General features: G+C 36.8%; 1 protein-coding gene across 1 annotated transcript; it reads left to right on the top strand.

Moving 5' to 3' along the window:
* Nucleotides 1-5,112: 5,112 nt before the first annotated feature.
* LOC139969117 (uncharacterized) lies at nucleotides 5,113-16,145 on the top strand. Its single transcript, XM_071973913.1, has 7 exons — nucleotides 5,113-5,271; nucleotides 7,917-7,995; nucleotides 9,440-9,618; nucleotides 10,925-11,078; nucleotides 11,556-11,630; nucleotides 13,319-13,502; nucleotides 14,442-16,145. Exons 2-6 carry the CDS (start codon nucleotides 7,920-7,922, stop codon nucleotides 13,498-13,500), a joined length of 666 nt encoding a protein of 221 aa, XP_071830014.1. The 5' UTR covers nucleotides 5,113-5,271; nucleotides 7,917-7,919; the 3' UTR covers nucleotides 13,501-13,502; nucleotides 14,442-16,145.
* Nucleotides 16,146-20,356: the final 4,211 nt, after the last annotated feature.

Here is a 20,356-nt window from a genome sequence, read left to right as displayed (position 1 = left end):
CCTGGGAAGTGCCATTTCCAGCGATCTGGGAGGCATTTACAGCCAAAATTTTCTTGTACGCTTCGCGCCAACTTATAGTGGCGCTACGCTTAATTAGATAGTTTGCAATGCCGAATCTACAGTTTCGCCCTCCCTTGGCAAATTCCTGGCTACGCGCCTGTATAGCACTACCATAAATGATCTTCTGAATAACTTTTCTTGTGTAACGACCGTATACATATCCCGTATAAATATTGGAAGAAGTTTATCTGCGTGGAAGTTCTTGTGGATTGACCTGTGCGATAAATTGGACTCACGGTAGCTCAAATGTTAACAACTAAGAGGGCAATCCAGGGAGTTGAATTTCATCGCCAACAAACATATTTTTAAAATGAATAATTAATTATAAGACCTTTAACCACGTGACCTTTGACCTCGGATCCCACGGCACTCAGATATTTTGATAGTACGTGACATTTCCAGTATTACATGTGAAAGGTTCCATCTCAATTTTTCCAATTGGAGTTATAACAATAAAAAATCACTAAATGTGACATTTGACCTCTAACCTTTGGTTCCTGGGCTCTTTGAGACACAAGGGTTTAGCCTTGGGCAGCCTACCTTCCCACCGATCGAGTTTAAAGACAAGCACAAAATTGGACGCACACACAAAATGACACTCCCACGTCCCACATAGACACACACAAGGACAAATTTGACCCTCCCGCCGTCACGATCAACCCTGGAGTAACCCACCATGGGTGCCCCCCCCCCCCGAGAGTATATCTAATCCATGGTAACTGTTGCTATGGTAGCTGATATATATATATATATGTGGCCCAAGTGGCAAAGGAACTACGTATCTCATCCTCCCAATATGTAAGCGATATAAGACAACATCAACAATTTTCATTTGTACGGACTATAATCATCGATCGGTATGAAGATTTTGGTTCTATTGTATGAAGGTTGTTGCAGTTAGGAACTGTTCATACTTTCAGAACGTGTAGGGGATTCTAGGATTCTTGGGGAAGACGCGGGATATACTCGCTGTTTTGTACAGCAACTATAGTGAACCAGAATGACGTGACACTTTCGTTCATTGGGAATTGGCCACTATATATGGCGTCATGGTTTTGTGTGAAAAGGCCGGGTAATGATACGGATAATAAGGAAATCGATACGGCGAAAGCATTAGAAATATATATTTGACATTTGAAATGTTATCAGAAATTATTAATTAGTTATATTGTTTGTAGAGTCTTAATTAAGTCGATCGCCACCCCCCCTCCCCCCGCCTGCGAATTTTTTTTTCCCAAACAGGTTCTCAATTACGGAGTTTTCAGCCAATCAGATTGCTCGTGACGTCAGCATCAAACGCTTGATAGTTCGAAGACATACACTGAGTTACACACTGACACTTAATAAAGTCTTGTTACGCGGTTTCCCTGCAAACGCCCTAACTTTTACTTTTAATGCTTGGATAACATGTTGACCTTACTTATGATACATACGCTACATTCTATCGGTTTCGTGTTTACGCCATCCAAGATTCGTCAGCCGTTCTATTGAAATCGGAATTCGTTTCGTGGAATGGGTAGGCCTACACCAAAATCAACTTCACGACGCGAGTTCAGCCTTGAATGAATATACGCAAAACAGTTTAGTGTATAGTCAAGGCTTCATAATTGACGCACCCCCGTAATTGACGCACCTTCAATTATTACTAGCAACGATAGAGCAGGCCACCTAAACTTTTTGCAGTCAAGCAGGATTACATATTTCATGAGTTTGAATCCATTTCAGCTATTTGATGACCAAATTGTGGAATTTTTAAGCTTTTAACACCCTTCCCCCCGGTTTTGTACGTTCAGTTTTTGGGCATTTGGAAATCTTGCACCCTAAAAATAACCAACATTTCCTCAATATCATGGACAACACTACTCTCTGGGACCTGATCTGTCTAAGCTTAGAGGCTCAAAGTATAGCAAACAGCATCTAAAGTCAATAGATGTATACTAAAGCCTTCACTACAGTTAGCTTATCGACGAATGTGTCAATTTAGGGGTATGAAAGAACTTGACACGGCAGACATTTTGTGGTCAAGTTCTGCTCAATTGTACGTTGCATATGCACAGAACAATAAATATATTGAGATCATTACATTTCTGAGGAACCACACATATGAAAAACACATACAGTTGAGTGATTTTGATTTTTCCTTGATAGAAATCGTTGATCAAATCCTTAAGTGCGTCAATTATGAGCCCACCATGCTACAGTATAATGTATTTCCGTCACTGCACTGTGTACACAGGTATAATACATCAAGGCCTACAGCGCATGTGTGATGTACCCTGTACGAAACTTTCACTGTGCGATGTTATCGATAAATGCCTTCACAGAAATCTTCGATCAAAGTAGATCATACAACTAGTGTGCTCATTATGTCTAAACCAATTCCAAACACATCTACATATATTTACGAAAAGCTGCGGGTAATTTTGAACGGGTATATCTTCGTTGCAACGAATGGATGCAGACATTTTGATAACCTCGAAGTGAAGGGTTTTATTGTTATGACGTAACTTTTCCGACCAATCATGAACGACTATTTATACACAATTGAGAACCTGTTTGGGAAAAAAAAATTCGCCCCCCGCCTACGTAGCGATATCGAAGTTACATGTGGTGTGTTGGTAACAGATTGCCAACCTTGAACTTTTTCGCAATACATCATATTTTGATCATTTCTCTATTGTATACCTTATTCCAACTTGACAAAGAGTTACCTACCATGACGTGCAATGGCGTCCTTCCCCTTTCGCATCTATTTCCGTGTTTCACTTTTCGACGAAATGTACAACCTGTCACAATTGTTCATTCTTTGGTACGCCAAGTGCTCCGACACATTAACACATACATAACAAAGTGCATCATCTCTGTGAGCCTGTCATACGGAAGCGTAGAAGGGACATTGCATTGACGAGTTACCAACTTGACAAAACGACAATTATCTGCAAATTGACGAGTTGTCGAGATGGTAACGTGACAAAATTCAGAAAATTGACGTTTTGACGAGATATTGTGAATTTTTTCGTCTTGTCGAGATGGTAGTAACTGTACAACTCGTCAATTTGCAGAAAATTGATGCATTGACGAGATCCGTTATTTCGTCAAAACGTCAATTTTCTGAATTTTGTCATCTTGTCGAGATGGTAGTAAGTGTGCAACTCGTCAATTTGCAGAAAATTGATGCATTGACGAGATCCGTTATCTCGTCAAAACGTCAATTTTCTTAATTTTGTCACGTTACCATCTCGTCAACTCGTCAATTTGCAGATAATTGTCGTTTTGTCAAGTTGGTAACTCGTCAATGCAATGTCCCTTCTACGCTTCCGTACTGTCATGATCGAGCTAAAGACATTAGTTAGAGAGATGTAACAAAAGCGAGCACATTCCGATCCCTTCAGAGCTAAAGACCGGCATTGCATGGCTACTTTTTATCACAGTTGGGTAGCTCCGATAGAGAGTAGGCCTACACTTCCATCATTGAAGAAACGAATGCACTCCCTTCGCCTATATCCTTGGTTTTCAACCTTTTTTCGATCACGAGCCCAATTCGTCTTCCGAGCCGTCCTTGCGAGCCCATACCCTACCCTGCAAAGTTATCAACTTCATAAAATCAATTTCACAGCGTTTATTAGTGTATTCTTGACACAAGTGACCCGGGCACTCAATCAGAGCTATGTATGTTCCTCCGTGATCAGATGACAGGTACTTCCCAATTAGAGCCTATCTCAAAGATTTCTTGCAACCCTCAATGGTACAAGGCAATGGTACAAAGCAAGGCTTCCACACATCATAACCTTGGTAAATACGTAGTGTGCAGTGGTTGGTGGGAGTCACCGAATTCTCTTATACTAGTCTTATAGGGTTAGGGTTGAGTAAATTTTACCCGTTGTACAAGGTTTCATCGAAGAGGCTTCATAAGAAACATCATCATGTGCCTTCGCCACCAGCCCCCAAAAATGCCACAATTTTTAATCATTACTGGGGCAATGCTCGCGAGCCCACAAAATCGACCCGCGAGCCCAAGGTTGAAAACCACGGGCCTATATTCTTGACAAAGAACATTTCCCAAGAATATTTCCTATGGGTGCGGTGAGGGAGGGGGCTAATAATTGGTTTACATGTCCTGTATAATTATGCTTTGCATATGCAACAAGCCGTTACACAGTTTTCGCAAAACAAATCCTAAAATTCCTGGGCAAATATCTTGCTAATGATAATACCTATTGGGACAGAAAAGTTTGAATACAAGTAAGGAAATTCGAAGATTTAAACATGGGAAATGCAAACGAACATTTATATTCCTGAGATCGGTAAATCAGTTTGTCAACGTTGTAATCAAACTGCAACCCCGGTCCGGTACTCTGTGTCACATTTATAACGTACAATATAAAATACATTCTTAAAATCAAATCTTCGAGGCCATGGCTCTCATATAACCTTACCATTTTAAGTCCTATGGCCGCTGGTTATACAGTCCAGGAAATGTATACAACTTTTTGCTTCCAAAACTGGACACATTGTGAAGTTTCTTTACTGTACAACATGAGAAACTGTACATTGTTTCTCCATTATAATTAACCAATGATTGACAAACTCTGTAATGAAAAACGACAAACATAATTTTTGGCCCGAAAAGACTGAATTTGTGCTTTTTTGATATACATGAATGGAAGCTACCCCTGCCCATATCCTTAGAAACGGTAAAAAGAGTTATGCAGTGTGCTGTCTAGACTGTCCTTGCAGGTTACATTTGAAAAAAAATTAATTCGGTAATATAAATTGTTTATTTTTAATAAAAATATTTATCTGTTATTAAAAATTAATAATTTGTTATTACAAATAAATAATTTGTTATGACAAATTAACAATTGTTATTACAAGTATTATTAATAATTGATGATAAAAGTTAATAATGTGTTATTACAAGTTGTTAACACAAATTAATAATCTTCGATATTTTAATACTGTAAAACTTGCCAACGTTTGCAGTGGATATACCTGTTAAATACAGGAGCCCTTCACGAAGAACGCTAACTTCCGGTTACATTTTTTCCCCGTACATTGTCGCTTCTGCCCTGTAGAGAGTCTTTGCTACATTACCACGGAAGTAATATCCGTCGGCAATACGAGCAAAACCAGTGCTGTATCGATGTGTGCCACGAACGTAACAAATATTTACTTAATTTAACAAGGTACCTGCCAGCATAACTACATTCGGTGAGAAAAACAAATGTCTGGCGCTTACTATACTACTGTAGCCTACGAGTTTTGCCTAAATTAGGTCTAGGCATAATTTATGTTCAGCCTACCCTAACTTAGGCCTAGCCTGTTGTATCATAACCAGTTAGGCATAACTTAGGCCTAGGTCTTTGTCCTGAAAATTGATAAGGCATAACGTTAGCCTAAGGCGAAATAAGGCCAGGCTATACACACGAAGAATGTTATTGCTAACTTAGGCCTATCCTAATGACACTAAGCATCCTAGGCCTAAGTATGTGTATGTAGGGCCATACCACAGGCCCAATGAATTTGAGCTTCTAGTCACTGTTTTTTTTTTAATATCTTGGAAATTCTCATTCTTTTAAATAAAAAGAGGTGAACACAAAAGCACAGAACACAATATTACATACTGAAAGGAATGACATGAGTTATCACCAATGATAGCCACATTCAAGCCCAAAGTTTTCCTACTGTAGGCATCCATTAAAAAAAGTACAGTATTAGTATAATAAAATATATGCCATTCACATAGATTCTTATTTTTCCTTGTTATATATACTGTGTAATGTATGGCTAGATCCATACTCAGTAATGGTACGGCACTGTAGACGTACTTGGTAACTAAATTGTTCAATATTTACCAACATATAGACATTTCAGCTACTTTACTCGGCATATCCCAAGGGCCAATGTCAGGTCTAAAGTAGGATTGAAAACCTGGCCAGTTTTATTCCACATCTAGCCAAGTGTAAGGTGTTATTGTTTTGAGAACATAATAGGGAAATATTATCCAAATAATGCCATGATAACAATAAGACCAGAAGCAGTCCTTTATAACTTGCAGTATCCTATATACACTTATCTGCTGTAAATACGTCTATATTTCTAAGGCGAGATGAAACAAATCCTAAAGTTATATTCACTTTACAAATTGATCATTTCCGTCTGTCATCCCTTTCCTACAGTCAATATAAAGGCCAAAGATCTGCTGATACCCTCTGCCTTACATTATTAAGTTGAATAAAACAAACAAGCAGGGTGTAAAGAACTACTATAAACAGTCAGACCCTAATCCTGGAATCACACTTTTCATTCTAATGGTACCAATTTTTCAAGTTCTCGCTATTTGTCTAAATTGTAATTGGTTAAAAACAAACACACACAACATGTGGTAGTACTCTAACACATATTCTTGAAAGTAGGTAGGTTCGATTCCTACCCCAAGCAAATTAGCATTAAATTGCTGTATGAAAATCTGGTGAGAAAGGGCAGATTGCTTGGTGGCCCGCTGGCAAGAATATCTGTTCGATGTGGTGGAGTAAATTATCTGAGTAATTTGCAAATTAGTATTCCAATATTGCAATAGTTGGTGAATCCAGCAACAATCAAATCATCCTCAAATCTTAATAATGAATGATGAAATTATAGTTTACTTTTATGGAATAATGACAGGGCTAACACTAACAAGCTCAGCACAGTACAGTAAATGACATTACTGGAACTGATCAGAAATGCAGATAAAATATGTCTTCAGAAATACATGCTGTACATTATTACAAATGGTAGTTAGTGTTTACCCTACCAACAGCTACTGATTTGGATGCAAATTGCAGACTTTTGAAGATGTTTCATACTTAAAATTTGGCACTTTTCTAAGTGAGCACAAAATGCTCTCTTAGTGAAAATTGAAGTGTTACTTTTTTGGAAGAAATTCTTTTTAAAAGACAAACATCAATGCAAAGTTTATATTCAGCAAGAACAAATTCTCTGTATTATTGCAGAGTAACCAGTGAAATTGCATTTGTTGCTTAAGAAGGTATGCCAGCTGTCTCCCCTTTCTTCTTAAAGCAGAGGTAGAACTAATGCTTCACAGTACAATCAGACAGCTTGACTTAACTCTAAAATCATTCCAAATAGAAAGTTCTCAATTTGATAATTACTAAGCAAGATATAAAGTGAAACATCTTTTGGCCATTCATATCCCGGTGACAGACAGTGTAACACCTTTTAATCAGCATAAACTACATTCGACACTGTAACGACCTAGTTAAAAGCACCTTCTTAATATGTTGTCCCTAACTTGATTGCAGTATGTGTTTTGATTGGCTAAGCCCTCCCTTGCTTCAGAATCAGTAGTGTAGGAGGTTTGTAAGTTTATCATGGCAGAAGTTCTTCAATAGCTTCACTTTCCTTCTATATACTCTTCATATTGACTTAGTCTTGTAACCCAACTTGTCTGGTAGAAATGCAATCATCCTCTGTGAATAAATGTTATGAAATATATTTTAGTAAAACAACCGTTTTTAACTCAACTGCCATCATATGCTTTCACAATTTTCACATAATGTCATTAAATTTAATACATTCGAATATCTTTGCCATTCTCCGGAACATGTGCTTTGGACGAAAAGATGAGAAACTTTGCTACAAGTTAGTTAACCAGTTACTGTAACATCAGCCCTTGGAGTATCCATTTGAAGCACTAAACCAATTCTGAATATAAGAATGTATTTGCCAGAAGTTTTTCTGTTCTGATATTTATGAGTGTCAGCTACAATACAATCATCAGATTGAGTTCTACTGTACATGTAGAGCTGTACATAATCTTCTTTTTATTTTTCTCATGTTCTTTCTTTCTACAGAAAATGTCTATTCCTCCTCCTACAAGTTCAAAACGAGGTCCATCTGGGTACAACTTATTCTGCAAAGAGATATCAGGAGGTGCTTATAAATATGTACAATTACTTTCAATAAGAGTTTGTAACATGAACGGGTACCAGAATTAACAAGGGTGCTGGTTAGCTGGTACCTGTACCATTACCTAAAGAATAGTTTGGTGACATGGAATTTCTACCAGAATAAACAAAGGTGATATTGATCTTTTGGAAGGTGGTGGAGTCTTTACTGTAGGAACGCATGTGTTGAGGAGAGTTTGCAGGACTAAGTATGCTACACTATCAGCTTGTTCTTGAAGAAGTCTATATCATGAAAATGAGGCAGATGAAACGGCTTTCTCTCAAAGTAGCTGAACCGTTCCTGTTAGATTTGAATGACAGCAAAGTAAAGGGAACATCTGAGCATTGCTGCCAGTGGTGGACCCAGGATTTAAAAAAAGGAGAGGGCTTTGGTTATTCCATGTGTGGGAGAGGGGGGAGGGGGGGGAGACTGCACAGGATGTGGAGGTCTTGATAAGGTTTCTCAAACTGCGAAGCAATTTCTTTTAGAAAGCATATTAAAATGCAGGATGCATGGTCAATCCACATACTGTATCATCTTTCCACTTCGTGATTTATTACTGTACATTATCTCCATAGGTTGGAAGTTTTGTAGATTCTTGCTTCTAACTTAAAAAGCTACTGCAGCACTCCAAACTCATAATTAAAAGAAACAGAATCCCAACCATCATTGGTCTATGTGATAGAGATAAATGAGGCACACAACTTCCACAAACAGCTAAGAAAAGTATTATTCCACTTGGGAGATATCACAAATTTCATGTTTCTTCACACAATGCTGAAGACATGATCAAATATGACATCACCGAGCCACATGTGTTTCAATTCATTATCTTGTTTTTTCATTTAAGTCTTGTGACATTTTCTTTTTCTGTACTGGAGATGAGTTATACCAGTGCTGAATTTCAACTATTGAAGCTGTTAACATATCCTTATGATGATGGCATTGGTTTCAGGGTCAAGACTGTTAACAATTCTACCTTGAAAATAGGTAAAGAATTACAAAGAGAAAGTAAATGTTTCAGTTCCTAGTTGCAACTATGACATCACAGATATACAAATTGACACGTCCAAGGTACGATTTATAAACTACGATATCTCTCAAACAGTTCAAGATTTTGTTTTAGCTGTTTGAGGTAGTTGTTCTTCACATTGATCTCTGACACATAAACTAAAGCTGATACATGGGTTTGTGTCTGCTCTTAAATTGTCTTTTTATGGAATTGAGCAGCTTGCCTCACTGAGTGTTATGTAAATCCCCCAAACATCATAAAGATAAAATACAGGAATCTTTAAGGTTTCAAATCCTTATCTGTTTGGGTATTACAGAGACGGCAGTAAAACTATCATTTTTGTGATATTACTGAGTTAGTGATTGCCTGCAAAAGAAAAATACATAATGTTGATGATATGATTTCTTCCATCGGTAGATTTGAGGCATCTCGTGAACAAGGAGAAATTTCTCAAATATTCAGAGAAGTGGGCTGCGGTTCCCAAAGATGAAAAGGAAGCTTTCAAAAGAAAAGCTAAAGATACCACGCCATCGGAAATGACATATGAAGAATGCATTCAAGAGTGGCATAAGAGTAAAAAAAGAATCTGTGCTGAGGTAAAACATTTGATAATTAAACCATAAACCCTTAAAATGAAAAACACTGACTATTATTATTATGATAAGTCAAGGTTGTATTTTTATAAAAAGTTTAATTTTTGAGAAAAGACTCTTTTGAACAGTAGCTGAGATTCATCAAGTCAAGGGATGTTCCAGTGGCTGGAGTTGATTGCTTTAACAAAAATGCTGGAAATGAAATTTGTACATCCAGACCACATCTTCGTGTCATTTTAGATGAATAAGGTAGATGGGGGTTTTTTTTCAAATTTGGTGGTGTTCTGTGAATTTTATGCATCAGGCAACAGCAGAATGAATGACAGCATCGAATTTTTTTTTTTTTGCTTTTTTATATTTAACTCACTCCACTGCATATTCACAGAGGAAAGCAATATTGCTATGAAAATTATGCATTTTGATGAAATTAGAAATAACAAGAACCTTTACAGTTAAGTAAACTCTCCAAAAGTATGATCAGGTTTCCAGTGATTACAATAGGAAAGTAAAACTTTGAAGAATATTTGGGCGTGATCACATCACGGACCACCCGATGTGATCTTCACCAGGGTCGATTGGAGGGTTTAGCCAGCTAAAGTAGCTTCCAATTCAGCCAATTGGTACACACGTGCAGAGATGCATACTGTAGCAGTTTTTTGTGCACAAGAATCATATCATTTTATAACCTGAGACAAATTTCATAGCCTTCAAAACTGCCATATAAAAGTGGAATATTAAATTATTCCCTTTTTTTTTTTTGAGAGCGTGGTGGCCAATTGGCTAAGACGTCGGACTTGTGATCCAATGATTGCTGGTTCGATTCCTGCCTAGTTCATTACGTTGTGTCCTTGGGCAAGATGCTTTATCTCACTTGCCTCTCTCCACCCAGGGGTTGAATGGGTACCTGTGAGGTAACTTGTCATTGGGCGCAGTATATAACTGCTGCCGACTGGAGGGATTGTCTCTGGGACAGGTTATCATTGACCAGGGGTAATATAACGTATTGTAAGCGCTGTGATATGGTCTACCATGAATAGCGTAGCTAAATGCCTATTATTATTATTCCCTGCCTAGAGGTTCAGAGTGGATCAAGTTGTTTGGTGTTCATGCCTAGACTAACTCGAGTGAATTTCCTTAAACAGTACTCCCGTTAGTACTCAGCATTAGTGTAGCATCTGTGTATCTTTTACAGTGAATTCATCCATGGCTGTTTTAAACCTTTACGCTTTGAAAAAACACAACTTCCTTGGTTCATAATGTTTTCCCTTGCCTCAGTGATTGAGTTATTTATGTTTCTGGTCTCTTACAGGCTAACAGGATGAAGAGTCTGCTGCCAGATTTGGACTGGTACATGGTCTTCAGTGCTGGGAATGAGATGTCACGTGCTGGTTCCTCAAGGGGGATGGAGTTTGTCGAAGATTACCCTGAGGAAACCGTGTCAATGTTTAGTGCATATCTTCGAGGTCGAGTTCAATTAATCAGTTTTGCACTTTTCTTTCCATTCAATTTCATGTGAAATTTATGAAAAAAGTAATCACAAAAGAGTACTTAAAAATCTGTATTTAGTAAGCAGCATTTTCTTCATGGTAAGCTGTTGTGATGACACTGCGCATTATACTGCATTTTCAGTTTGCCTTGATAACCATAACAGAGTATATGCATTCTTTGTTGTGCATTAACTCTATGTCACAGTGTACATTGTTAGTCTCGGATCATCCATATTGACTATGGAGATCTTTATGTGTTTAATTAATTTACAGAATAATTAATAGTTATTTTTGTTACTCAATTCGAAGTAAAGTTACTCTTTGGCATTCATTTAATCATTCCTCAAAGTTTGAAGGAAATCAGCTAGGCTTCCATAGACCTTTAAACCATCATATATCTAATGTGGCTGTAATATATAATATACATATCATCTTTTTAACATTTTTCAACAGTTACTTCAGATAAACCATACTCAATTCATAAAATATCAGCAAAAGATATCCAGAAGATATTCAATGAGAAATATGGTAAGCAAATGTTCTACATGGTTTTTTTTTCTATTAAAAATTGCAGTTTCAAGATATGTGCAGATGTCCCTATCATATGTCTTCAGTTGATAAGTTTGATAAAGTTGATAAAAAATGATAATATATGTAATTGTGATAAACTTTAAATAAAATATAATGGGCAACTGCTCTAAAATGACTGCCTGCAAACTCTTGTACATAAAACAACCCCAAAAAGAAGATAACAAAATATTTTCGGTGGATCCCAGGATTCTTCAGACTTCGACAAGGTTTATTTGCTGTTCTTACAGCTTGCTCAGAGATAAATTTAGTTATTTTTTAACAAGATATCCGTTTTCCAAGATGGTTAAGCATCGGATTTTGTGGGTTTTGTAGGTCAGTTCTTGTGAAATATTGTGGGTTGTGTCCCTAAAAGTTTACGAACAGCTGCTGTAAACTAACCTCTTTAATTTTTGTGCCCAGGACAATTTATTTACAACTGATTCTTATGTGAATTTTTCGTTCTGCATAATCATTACTTAAGTCCCCAAAAACATAGTAATTTTTTTACAAGTAGTTGCTTTGATGGGGTTAGGTGATATAGTAAAGGACAAAAGCAATACAAATTTAGATTTTTTTGGGGGGAGAGGGGTGTGGGAGATGGTGCGATATTCCTGTCATTTTTTCCCATATATATTTGTAGCTTTACGTCAAAATTTCCCCTTTTTTTTACTTTCAATGGAAGTCAAGGAAATAACATAATTATTTTAGATGGATAAGGTGATACAGCAAAGGACAATCACAAAAATTCAGTTATTTTAGTATTTTTAACATAGAACAGAGCTCATATAGGGTGGTCTCATTAGTTAATAATACATTGTGTATCACAACGTATACAGTTACTACATAGGTGTTACTAAATTAACATGTTTGGCATCATCAGTAAAATATAGAAATCAAACACCTTCATTTTATTCCAAAAGAGTTACTTAAAGTATGTACTATATGTACTATTATTATTATCATTATCATTATCTCTATCATTATCATGATCATTATTATTATTATTTATAAATCACCAGCTATACAATGCAGTAATCAAAGGCAACGTACAAAGTCAAGTAAGACAAATCAAATCAAAACAACAAAAGAGACGGATAAAAACACAAACGTACAAAATCAAACCAGTAAGAATAACAGCGTTAAAGCAAAATAAATTGCAAAGATTAAATACTACCCAAAATAAAGACAATAATTGTAAGAAGATATACTGTATAGTATTACAGATGGGAAGGAAACAAGAGGAACATTTTCCCCATTAGTACGATGTATTCTCAATATTTTGGAAGGGTAAGGTTATCATAAATATAATCATCAAATAAAAGAAGACTGAAGAATGAAAAATGAGTGCTAAAGATCTCAATCTGTTATTGCTACTTTTGATGCAACAAATATTCGTAAAATGATTAAATATTCTGGACCATATGTTACATCCATGTTTGGCAAATATGACCCAGCCTCTGCTTCAACCATTATTATAATTTATGTTTTGTAGTCTTGAAGACCTGTCAGTACGTCTATTGTTCAAAATATACCAAGAGAGCATCCTTTATGACATAATCGCATTTAGGCATGACAATGTGGTGAGCATGTCGCGGTAACGATTTTCAAATTAAACAACCCATTTTCTGTTTTTCTTTTACTTGTAGCTGAAGCAGTTGGGAAGCCAGGAGCCAAAATGCCATATTCCAAGCTTCCAACAGGAGACGTACAGATGGAAGGTATGCCTGATGGATTACAAGTCCGTCTGCCCTATCGTTATGGAGGGAAGCAAAGACTAGCAATATGGAACGCTAGGGAATCATTGAGGTGTGTCGTTACCAAACAATAAAGGTGAGCCTTGTTTTCTGGCATCCTCTTACCAAAGGTTGGTCATGTATGTTAAACAGACACGTTTTCGTACTCATTGTGTTTAACTCTTGCGTGTTACAAGTTATATCCGTTAGTGTAGGACCTACATAGGTAAGTGAAGTAGGTTTGAGATTTGCCGTCAAGCCATTATGTTCCAAAAGATTAACAACACAGTGAATAACCTTAAAGTTTTTTTTTTTTACTTTGAAATCTGCGATTTAATCTTGGTTTCGAAACAACTTTGTTCGTCATGGCTGAACTGCAGTGATGTCGAATGGGGTGCCTTTGCCTACCTCAGTATTTGAGAAAGTGGTCAGATGCTGGGTCATGCACTCTCGTCCGTCGGATGGGGACGTTGAGTGACAGTCCCGGGAGCATGAATGGGAGCGAATTCACACCCCTGCCTCATTATCCTCTGAACACTTAAGAGAAGGCTTGAAATAAGCCGGTGTTCATCCAAGATCTTACACAGATAGGGTCTCAAATAAGCTAGTGTAAGGCTTCTTGATTCTTTGGTCTCTAAACTAAACTAATCAACATTTTATGAGCCCAAATTTGGAAAGAAATTCCCTGCATGATAAGTCATTGTCTGCTATAAAACGAAAGGAAAATTTTAATCATGGAGACAGACTGGTATAGTGGACTGTCTTATTGGGACGTTCTGTCTGTCTTGATGTCTGATTCCTTGCCAATGCAAAGTTGATGACAATGGTATGTGTGTGTGTGTGTCAGAGTATGAAAATATATGTTACCCTTTATTGGAAAGCTCTGTAGCAATATATCAAACTAGTCTTTTGTGCCACATTCCATCATCGTAACTTGGTTTTCTGAGGGGTAAGGTCCCAAACGATTGTATTAAAGATTGTTGTGATTTCTCAAACAGACTCATTTTCTCTGTTCTCTCTCTATCTCTCGCTACAGGCTCTCTAGAGAAGAAAGTGCATCTCTTTCTACATTTTGAAGCAATCCATCTCCTATTTATTTGTATTTGTGTCAGGAGATCTCGGCTATTTGACCATCAAGATACTTTTAGCAAGAGGAATTGCATGGGCTTGTGGTTATCATTGATATATAACATAGATACCTGATTTATACAAACAGGTAGATATAGAGACAAGATATCTAGACACAGATTTCAAAGTTATAGGAAGAATATATGTCTTGGTGTTGTCGCAGTTTAGACTTGGGAATCACATTAAATGTACTTCGTCTTCCAACAGCTAATTCTTCTTTCTAGTGATTACAAGAACCATGGTGTCGGGGTCGTTGCTGGTGTTTTTTGTGGAGGTTACAGGTCATTAAACATCAAAGGAGGTCAAAGTCTGAAACTTTGTACTCAGGACAACTCCAAAAGTGAAGGTTGGATGAACTTCCTTTCCTGGTTTGATAGAAACATCTTACAGTGCATACAAGGAACCCCCCGTGTTCTGTGAGGAAGGTCATTTGGGGTCAGCGTAGATCACAGACAGAAAATGTGATTCCAAAGTAACACCTGGATAAGACTTCATATTAAAGATGTACTGTCGTGAGTTTAACTACCCTACTTTGGTGAATGTCCAAGGTAATCTGAGGCAGCCAGTGGAGGTCAAAGTCTGAAAACTTTGTCAACTCTAAAAAACTATAAGTTGGAATAAACTTGAGACCAAGTATTTTGCAGATAAGAATATCCTGAACTTGAAAACTTGAGTTCTTGTTATACTACTAAATGTTCAACTATTTCGTGGCAAAAGGAACGATGACCAAGCCTGTTGGCTTTGTGATTTGACACTGGTTGGATAGTGTGTGTGAGTTTAACACCAAATTCATTGTCTGTTCCATGTTTAATATTGATTTCCCGTGCTGCATTTTATTTATTTATATATTTATTTATTCTTTTTTGTTGTTAAAAGTCTTTCATCGACTTTGTAGTTTTCTCATTATGACTGGCTTGATTGGTATCGTGTATTTGTGAATCTTTGCTTTTCCCCTTCTGCCCTATCATCACCCTCGCTATATAGATCAAAAGTTTGTTAGATCTTGATATATGATGTGAGTTAAGTTGCCATATATCTTTCGTTCCAATGCATCCAAGATGGCTAAGTGGCCATCTATTGTCAAACTGCATTGTCAAACTGTTTTCAGATGGGTTTTTAATACCTTTTTAATTTCCTTTCATTTCTTTCGTTATCTTTCTTGGTTCTAATATTAGCTTGCCAATACCTGTCTTTGAAAACTGACAATGTCCCTTTGAGAATTTTTAGGAATTTTAGGTAAAACTTAAGGGTGCTTATGTGCAAAATGGTGCTATATTTTGCAACTTAAACTCAAATAATGTTGAATTTTTTTTTAACTGTGTATATTGTACTGAAAATACGTGTTATATATTTATGTGCTGTACACCAGGATATTCTGTAATATTCTGTATGTCAGTGGGATGTAGTGGCTGATCCTCCTGATCTTATTCTGAGGAGGAGGGGGGCTAAAACTCCCAAAAAGTGTATGTGGTTGTCCCGTGGGCGGCCAGAATCAATATCAAACTTTCTACTTTACTGCTCATTTAGTTTGCTGGCTTGCCGGTATATTAAAATTAAATTATGATATCAAAGTACGATTTCTATACATGTGAATCAAGAAAGATCACAACGTCAAGAAAAAAATGCTGACCATTTGTGAGTATTTTAAACTTGTAATTTTTCTTGCTCCCATATAATAAAAATAAATAAATAAAGAAATCATGTGGTACTTGAAGATATCGAATTGTTAGTTGGACTGATTAGGTTGGATGTACTTGAGCAGAAATATATCATACACAAGTATTATCATGGCTGATTTCTCGGAATGCTTCAAGTTTAAATCGAAAGGAAAGGTTAAAAATTATCTGAATTTCCAAGGCATTGCACCATGTACGTGGGCAATATACAGGGTAGTGACAATTTCGAGGTCTCAACCAGTAAAATGTGTTAGTGAGAGTCATTTTGTTTTTGTGAAGTAAATTCATTTTCTTATTAATTAGTAATAGACAAAAATTCAAAATATCATGTTTGATTTTTGTTGTAAATAATACAAGAGCATTATTTTGAAAGTTGGTTGTCTTTGCTTCATTCTGTTTCTTCGTTACGATACACCTTTGATGTCCACTTGTAATCACCTCTGTCTTTTGCCAATAATCACAATTTAACATGAACCGTTCAGTTGCAATCTATGTGACAAGAGGGGAAAGTATCTCCAAGCGAAGGAGCAAGTCGATTGTTGTCCTTTCATAACTATGAGCTAAAGATAGCCTTTGCTGTTTCAGTATTGTTTAAAGATCTGCATCGTTGGCTCCAATTATAGCACGCTAAACCTAGGAAAGTTTTGTGATTACGTAATCAACTTGCCACGGTCGTAAATCGACCTCTGGCTCTAAAATTAGCCCTACATAGCTTCTTAACACCATTAGGCTCTTGGTGTGAACATTGGCTGGAAATATATTCATGTCTACAGTGTAGTTTATCATACAGTGTTCACACAAAGACCCTCGTACAATAAAATATGTTGCAGGCGTTGCAGACTGATTGGTAAAAAGAGGTCATTCTACGACCAAGGCAGGTCGATTACGTAATCTCAAGAAACTTTTCCATGATAGCGTGCTATAGTTGGAGTCTATACATCAGACCTTTAAGTATTCATATGTTCAAAAGCTGATTATGGGATAGCCGCCGCCAATTAAGTCTTCACGACCCTGCCAGAGCACGATACGGACAAAGTAGATCAGAATACTTGGCAAATATTGTTTATTTTAGCAATCAAAGACACGTTAAGAAATCTCCATATAAAAGTGAGTTTTTTTTGGGGGGGGAGGGGGTGGGGGTCTTCGAAAAGAGGGGCTTCAAATAAAATATCGGAAGTATTATAGGATCGTGATTACATTGGAGCAGGCGATATGTAGGAAATTTACAGAGAGAAATATTGTGCGTGCTGCAAAAAGTGGTGCGAAATATTTACCAAAGTACTTACCATGGGGTAAATTGGTATCATATATGCCATTTGTCCCCCATACATCTATCTTTAAATGTTTACCACGTTTGCGCTCGATAAAATGAATACCTTACTGTTGTGTGTTCTATGCCGAATCTACGTTGTTGTGTTCTATGCCGAATCTAAATGCGAAAAGAAATAAGAAATGCTATGGTCAGGAACGTACATACATCAATTGTCGGTGGGGATGGAGGGGTGGGGGTTGCATATTTCGAGGCCTGCCAGCCCTTTCAAGATCGAACTTAGCGACTGGACAACAATTTAGCAACAGCTGTCTCTTATTGGTGAATCACTTCAGAACATTTAGTTCTCTATATTTCGTTGCAAAATTTGTCAGTTGATAACCTGCATTTCCACGCAAGCTAGGAGAAAAGGGCCAGGTAAGCAAACAAAAAAGTTTCCTTTCCATGTATGTCACAATCCGTCAATAGTTGATTTCTTTACAAAATTTCGATAGAAAATCAAAATATGAGCAGAAAAAGTCAAAAGTTTCAATGAAATGCCGAACGTTTGACAATTTACGCGGACGTTTCATTCATGATCATAAAAAGCCACAATTTCGTTACAATCAGAAATTACATGTCTAAATATAAAGTCAAAACTTTCAGCACAAACAGTTCACATTTCGAGAAAAGTCGGAAATTTAGTGGACATATCAGATATGAAAAGTGCGAAAATTGGAAGTTACGAGAATATAATCTGTCACCCACAATAGTAGAAAGTGGCAATGTGACACATTCGCCTGGCAGCTATCCAAAAATAAATATGCAATGTGAGAAAATAAAAATGGTTAAACTCGAACATATACACATTTCCTGCTTTTAATTCCAAAGCTATGGTGAGCATTATCATCACTTTCCTTTGTGCACACCAAACTCATGTTTAATACACAAAACGTGTAATTACTCTTTGCCAAAAGTAGCTTGAATTATTTTGCAGTGCTATAAATTAAAAGTCACCATCATTATTACGATACCAGCAAGCGGCTACTTTCTTAACGAAACCCAATTAAGGCGTGACTTTCATTTATCCGACATAATTCAAAATTACTACTCAAAATTAAACTGAATTTTGATTACCTCCAAAAGTATACTAACTTTAAAGTAGTTGCATCCCAAATAATATTTATACAAAACATATTATAATAACAAGTTTCTACTTACAATGGTGCCAGTTCTTAAACTGTTAGACGAGCTCCGCAATACAGTCTATAATTTGTCCGGTCAGGTGGTATACCTCCATCCCAACTCCGCCGACAAGCTGCCCTATCCAGAACATTATATATGAATCTGGAATCTTCAGGAAATAATTGTGTTTTCAGTTCTCACAGTTAAATGCCAGTCATAATTTACAGTATACTAACCCAGGCTTCAATACAGGTATCATTTAGGATCCTGTGCCCCATGATATGAAAAGCCACAAGAATATAGCTCCGCCTTTTTAAGCTAAGAAACATAGCATGACTCGATCCGATAGTAGTATTTGGGAGAGTGAATAATAATCCTCTCCAACACTCACTTCACTGGCTGGATGTGATATCTCGCATAATTACTAGTGCAACAATTGGCATCACCTGGCAATACAATACATTGTCATCTTGACTATGCCCTGACCTGGTGGTGTTTCTTTTGTGTACACTTTAGCTATCTCAAGAGTATGCTACCCTGTACCTTTGTATAGTGAATAGAGGGATTAGGGTTTATCTAAATCGTCCTACATCTCTGGATTTTAATCTCCATCATCAACAACCAGGGTTGACTAAAAGTAAAAGTTACTTGTCAAACTCTCTAAAATAAACCGTTGACAGATTGACTTATTCTGTCATAATTACAATTTAATTAAATTCTACCATTCTAATGTGACATAATCGAAATTTGGAGGGGTAAATGGAACTTTTGGTTAATATAAGTCTAAATGTCCAGAAAATAGCCGACAAATATTTGTATGTTTTCACATAGAAAAAAAAGTTTAGTATAAGTGAAAGAGAATATGAAATTTCTGGGGAAATAATATCCGAAATTTTGAGAGAAAATTAAAACATTTGAGATGAAACAGGTGGAAATATCCAACGTCTCATTGAGTAAGCGCAGTATCTATAAAACTAACATTATTGTAGGGAAATCCCCAAGCCTCGCCGGTTTTCTGTCACCCCCACCCCTTCCCTCCCTCTCAAGTTTGAAAGATTCATTTTGGCATGGTTACACTAAACCCAACCTCTTCTTTTGTTCTCACGGTGTTCACCAGTTAAGCCCACCTTTCCATTATTTTGTAATAGCTACAATACAGTGGCAATATAATTAAACAATTTCATTTTTTTTTTCTAACCAGGTGTATGTTTACTGTTTACTTCATTTACACAGCCACCCCTATATGTAACCATTCGATCAGTGTCCTTCTCTGACCTTCTGACAATGCATTAAACAATGGCAATATCTGAACATTTTCAGCTTACTATCAATTAAAGTATTGTAAAAACCCATTTTTTCGAGTGACCTATTTAAAGATTTCTTCCACCCACTGTATTGATCAGAAGTAACCTCTGAGGCTTATCTAGTCCTGCTTCAATACGTCCTTGAAGTAATGTATGTCTTGGTTTGCGTCAGTACGAGACTGGTACCAGAGTAACCTGGGCTGTGGGAACCTAGCATCTTGCTAATTTATCGTATTTTTACTCATATTTGTGGAGTCTTACTCGCATTTTTTGACAACACCAGCGTAAGCAATTCATCAAACAATTAGAGAGAAATATGAAAGTAAGATTTCATTTTGGGCACCGTGGACACACAATGTACATGGCTTGATCAGTTTGTACTGCAGTGAATAAGAGACAACCGTTAATT

The sequence above is a fragment of the Apostichopus japonicus genome, chromosome 6 (genome assembly GCF_037975245.1).
Source record: "Apostichopus japonicus isolate 1M-3 chromosome 6, ASM3797524v1, whole genome shotgun sequence".
Taxonomy (NCBI): Eukaryota; Metazoa; Echinodermata; class Holothuroidea; order Aspidochirotida; family Stichopodidae; genus Apostichopus; species Apostichopus japonicus.
The sequence above is the reverse complement of the archived record's forward strand: the minus strand, read 5'-3'. Positions and strand labels throughout refer to the sequence as shown.

Excerpts from the sequence above, each read along its gene's own strand:
- LOC139969117 (XM_071973913.1), top strand. The coding sequence starts at position 7,920 with ATGTCTATTCCTCCTCCTACAAGTTCAAAACGAGGTCCATCTGGGTAC. Across the intron at positions 7,996-9,439 it reads CTGCAAAGAGATATCAGGAG|ATTTGAGGCATCTCGTGAAC; the intron begins GTGCTTATAAAT and ends TTCCATCGGTAG. Across the intron at positions 11,079-11,555 it reads GTTTAGTGCATATCTTCGAG|TTACTTCAGATAAACCATAC; the intron begins GTCGAGTTCAAT and ends ATTTTTCAACAG.